At 34.9% G+C, this 5,475-nt stretch overlaps 1 protein-coding gene across 4 annotated transcripts in view; it reads right to left on the bottom strand.

Moving 5' to 3' along the window:
- Positions 1-1,204: 1,204 nt before the first annotated feature.
- The window catches only part of LOC137020306 (spectrin beta chain, non-erythrocytic 1), a 74,549-nt gene continuing 70,278 nt past the window's right edge, over positions 1,205-5,475 (bottom strand). For all 4 annotated transcript variants that reach the window (XM_067385624.1, XM_067385626.1, XM_067385627.1 and 1 more), the window contains 2 exons: positions 4,290-4,397; positions 1,205-3,269 (listed from right to left, as the gene is read on the bottom strand). In XM_067385624.1, the coding sequence (XP_067241725.1) occupies positions 3,022-3,269; positions 4,290-4,397 (356 nt within the window). In that variant the 3' untranslated portion in view covers positions 1,205-3,021. The remainder of the gene's footprint in view (positions 3,270-4,289; positions 4,398-5,475) is intronic.

Genomic DNA, 5,475 nt, shown 5'->3' with positions numbered 1-5,475 from the left:
TTAAAGGGATTGAAGGAGCATCCAGCTTCCAGCCATAACAGCCTTTCATATGCAAACGCACGAGCGCAGCATCGACCTCTGAGGGTTTGGGCTTGAGCCGGAAGGCTCAGATCTCCTCTGCTATGTTTTAATGATTATTGTGGAGGATTTCTTAGTGTTTATCTGCAGTTGCCATATCAGTGCTTTTGAAATCCCCATCGGAGAAGGAAAGATGAGGGTGTGTTGAATTGGAGGTGATTGTGTGCCCGGTGGATCGTTAAAACAGGCATCAAACAAACAGCTCATTTCTTCACTGTGAGAGAAGCTGCGGCCATTGATTTATCCCAGAGACGAAAGCAAATGGGTGTACCAGTTTCTTTGCCTAAAAGAACATATTTTGCTCATTTTACAAAGATTTCTTGTGTCTGGACATGTTACATTACTATGATGGAGATATATAACCTTTAAAGGCCCACTTAGGCAAAGTCCCTTTAAGATATGTTCTATCTATTAGTTATGAATGCGATGAACTGCAACGCGCAATATGGCGGAATACATCCCACTTTCTAAGTAAACGAGCCAATCGCTGATTGTTAAAGTCATTACATCACTGCAGCAGTTGTTAGAAGCTCCGGTTTCCATAGAAACCTGAGACTCATGCTTATTGGCTCATTTAGCCTGAAAAAATAAGCTTTTTCAAATGCTATTTGAGCATAAGAAACAACATTTATGGAACAGTTCATGTCAGATTTTGTTGCCGATTTAAAATATGTTATTATAAATTCTTTGACTTAAAGCTGCAGTCCGGAAGTTTTGCCTCTTTGTCGCCATCTCTGTTTGAAACCTGCAACTGCAGTTATTTGCGGAATTATTATCGTTACGGGCATTGCATCGGCACGACTCCGTGCGGATGAATCTAATGTTTGATGTCAGTCACCACATTGGAACTTCGTACTTCGGAATCACAGGAAGTATGACCAAAATGAGAATTTTCACCGGAATATGTCATCTGAACAAGCAAGTAACATGTCTGCCACTTTTGTTCCGACCAGCTGAGGAAAAAAGCAATAATTCGTGCTGCCAGTGGTGATTAAATCTAATGATCACATAGCTCGGATGACAACCACAAAACTCATTCAAACTGCTATAATGACCTTATTTTCTTTTTAAGGCACAATTCAACTACTTTGTTTTGTTTTTTTTTTAACAAAATGAACATATCAATATAGTCCTAAAATGTTTTCCACTGCGAAATGTCTAAAATAATGCATTACATGTTTAAAATTGTGTAAAAACAGTCATAAACATTCAATCTCAAAATATTGATACAGTTGACCCAGAACATAAACGTTGTCCTTCTAAAATGCACATGACACACTGCATGAGTGAAATACAGAAAGCAACACCACAATAAGTGAATCAAATGTTTAGTTTGGAAACACACACACGTTAAAGGGATAGTTTGCCAAAAAAACGAATAAATGAATGACAGGATTTTCATTTTTGGGTGAACTAGACCACACAGAACTCAAACCAACACTAAAAACATGACAAGCTGACAAATAATATGTGCCAAAACCTCATAAAAAATAAACAATGACAGGACAGATTGAAACTAAACTGTAATCAGGCCAAAAATATATCATATATGAACTGAAAACACATCAGACCACCTCAAATGGAATGTGGTGGGAATACTGAACACATTAGATATCAAAAGTCTCATATCAGTAGATTCATTATGGCAGCTGTCACCATGTCCACAGCAAACTTCACTCATTTATGCACATTTAAAACAACAATGAAATTTTAGCATGGGAAAATGTTATGTTTAAAGCAAGAATTAATCCATAATTGAAACTCAACTCACCCTCTGGATGTTGCAAACTCAAATATCTCACTCTCTTCTTGTGTCCTTCCCCTTTTGAGGAATATTCTGTCCAGTCCTTCTCACTTTTTTAATGCATAGTTTTGCTCCGACCTTAATTAAACACACCTGAAGTGAGTAATTAAAGTAATTTCTAAAAAATCCATGCAGGTGTGATAAAGCACGCTAAATTCTGCAGGAACACCCTCCAGAAGGACTGGACACCCCTTTTATATAACAAAAGGCTCCAAAATGACAATAAAGCACCAAGGGAAGATTCACAGAGAGCAATGACAAATTGCTTTTGTTCCTCTTTGGATAAAAGCGTCTGCTAAATGCATAAGGGTCAAAGACATTTAGATGTCCACATCAATAGAAATGTACAAAATGATTTTATACACACAGAAAACACATTAAATGCAAGTAAAACGTCTACTTTTAAGGTTTCAAAAACGTTCTGTGAGAATAAAATGTCAAAATGTGGGTTGTCATTCTGTGTAACACTTATATTTATGTAGAAATTGAAACAGCATACTTATTCTGACCTGTGCATATTAAAATATATAAAAGAATAAGTGTGCATACTAAATTTTATTGCATTTTAAATGAGTAAATAAAATCTTGCTGACAAATGGGCAAAACCTAGGATAGTGGCAAAGTTTAAAAATATAAAATTACAAGTAATTAGCATTTGGGGTAAAAGTAATTCATCTTTAATATGGCATAAATAGATTTTTTGTTGTAAATAACCCTAACAAGATTGTTACACTAGTGAGTGTCTTCTGTAAATCATGCTAAAAATGTATGATATTTCATTTTTGCTCAGAAAAAAAAAACAAAAATTAAACAGGATTCATTCTGATGTTCTGAAAAACAACAACAATTCAAAGCTACACTTATTGTTTTAATACTTGAAAACCACTTTTCATCTTTGACCCATTAATGTAAAAATAAAGAAAGAGTCATAATAGTTTTGATCATCAACATGAGGGTGAGTAAATTTCATGTTTGGCTAAACTATCTGTTGAAGTGAATATAAAACAACCATACAAGATCTCATCTAAAAATGACAAAAAACGATTCTCGCCATCAAATCCATAAATAAATTTTAAGAAAAAAGTTTTTCAGAACTTGTGTCCTGCACATGTCAGTCAGGGTCAGACAGAAAGTGTCAGTCACTCCTTTTTCCCAAAGAACTTCCTGAAGACGGATTTGTTCCGTGGCCGTGGGAGACTCATGTAGCTCCTCATGGGCAGGTCGGAGAAGGACTCCTGCCGGACGCCGCTTGGCTCGGCCATCGCAGTGCTTTTACAGACAGACGGCATCTCTCGATCTCCAATGAATAAAGTCACAGAGTAGCTGGAGCTGCTGTCCTGGCCTTTGCCTGAAGAGGGCGCTACAGGCTTTATCCTCTGATATGTGGCTGTGGACAGAGATGTGAGTGTTTAAAGTTCATCTAAAGTTCATATATCCTCCTGAGACCCAGAAAGTTTTTTGAATTTAGTTTTTTTCCCCCACATCATTATGTTGTTTAGAAACAAATTAAAAAATAACATTTTTGAAAAATGACACCAGGACTAAGTTGTTTAAAAAATAACATGGCATGAAATGACATGTATAGGCAAAAACAATGGGATCTTTTTTAAATCACCAATTAATTTTTAGGCTTCAGGATTGTTTTTAACCAAACTTTGTATAAAGATGATTCTCAATTATGTTATGAAAGATGTAATGGAATTAATTGATATACCATTTTATTTTATGCGATATGAGGGTAAAATAGTCATATATGGATTTTCCCATTCAATGCATCTAATTTGCATATTAATGTGTTCTTGGAGCAACATGTAATGAAAAGAAGTGTAATAATGGGGGGTAACATTTTCATAATAATATCTAATAATTAATAGGAATATTTATATATAATTTCTTTCCCTATTCACTTGTTGTATCTCCTAAAATGCCTGATAAACATGATTTAAGTCCTGGTGTCCTCTACAGAGGTCATGTATGAAATCAATGCCCTGTTTCATAAAAGAAAGACATATTTTGATCTGAAACCCCATAATATTTTCCTGAGATGTTGATTTATAACAAACAATTTGAAAATTAATCCAATTTAAATTATAATTTATATCATATTTCCATAAAAATGCTAATTTTCATTTTATTACAGTCATATTTAAAGACCAAGAAGTTGTTTTCATGCTGAAAGTTGTTGTTTTCATGCTTTACAGGACATCCAGACTTAAAACTGTGACATGTATGATGTCAGAGAAAATGACTAAAATATAATGTCCACTACAGAGGACAGAAGTCTATTCCCGGGTCCCAGGAGAACATACATAAATTACATTGCATGGTGAATATTATTCAACATTAGCTTAGAGGTCATAAGAATGACCTGTTTACATGGCAAATGTTGTGACCTTATTAGCTGTACCTGAGGTAAAGGAGTGTGAGCGTCTCTTTTCACTGGTCCAGCCCTGAATGGTGGACATAGAGGACAACTTCTGTCTCAGAGACTCACCATGAGACTCAAACTCATCCTCTACAGAGAGAAAAAAACCAATATGAATCATTCAACCTCTACAGTACAAGGGCAGACAGTATAAGTGAGTAACAAAGTACTGGAGGTGAGAAATAATGTGACCAATGTGGAAATTACAAAATCCAGAGAGCTTCTCTAGAAATAGAAAGCCGCTGACAGCAAACAGATGTGACTATGCCTAATAATGTCTGCGTGAAGCTCGGCTCATGTTCAACACAGAGTCCTCTACTGCCCTCTTTTGGATGTCCAAGACATTTGTCTTACATATTATTTATTTATTACTTGCATTAGTGGGCAGTGTTGAGGAAGCTATACTGTCAAACGAAAAACTAAATTTATCTCATGTATGCTTTTAAATACATTATACTAGAATACTTGAGATAAATTATATATTTAATTAAATATTTATTTTAAAATTTTACTTGACAACTAGACAAAATACTGATTAAGAAAATGAATTTTTTCAACTAACTACTTTGAAGCTACTTATGGAGGAAACATCTAAAATTATACAGATTTATTATAAATTATACATTTTATAATGCACTCTGAGACATTTTTCTGGAACAAAAACAATGAGGGTTTATGAAATACAACCACAAGTAATTTATAATGGTAATGAACAGCAGCATTTAACTAAAATTCACTATAAAAAGTCAATTTAAATGCAGATGGTAGACAGATAGATAGATAGATAGACAGACAGACGGATAGATAGATAGACAGACGGATGGATGGATAAATAGATAGACAGACAGACGGACGGACGGACAGATAGATAGATAGATAGATAGATAGATAGATAGATAGATAGATAGATAGATAGATAGATAGATAGATAGATAGATAGATAGATAGATAGATAGATAGATAGATAGACGGATGGATGGATAGATAGATAGATAGATAGATAGATAGACGGATGGATGGATGGATAGATAGATAGATAGATAGACGGATGGATGGATGGATAGATAGATAGATAGATAGATAGATAGATAGATAGACAGACAGACAGACAGACAGACAGACAGACAGACAGACAGACAGACAGAGGGACGGATAGATAGACGGACAT

The sequence above is a fragment of the Chanodichthys erythropterus genome, chromosome 5, assembly GCF_024489055.1.
Source record: "Chanodichthys erythropterus isolate Z2021 chromosome 5, ASM2448905v1, whole genome shotgun sequence".
Classification (NCBI taxonomy): domain Eukaryota; kingdom Metazoa; phylum Chordata; class Actinopteri; order Cypriniformes; family Xenocyprididae; genus Chanodichthys; species Chanodichthys erythropterus.
Note: the sequence above shows the minus strand (reverse complement) of the source record. Positions and strands in the feature narration are given on the sequence as shown.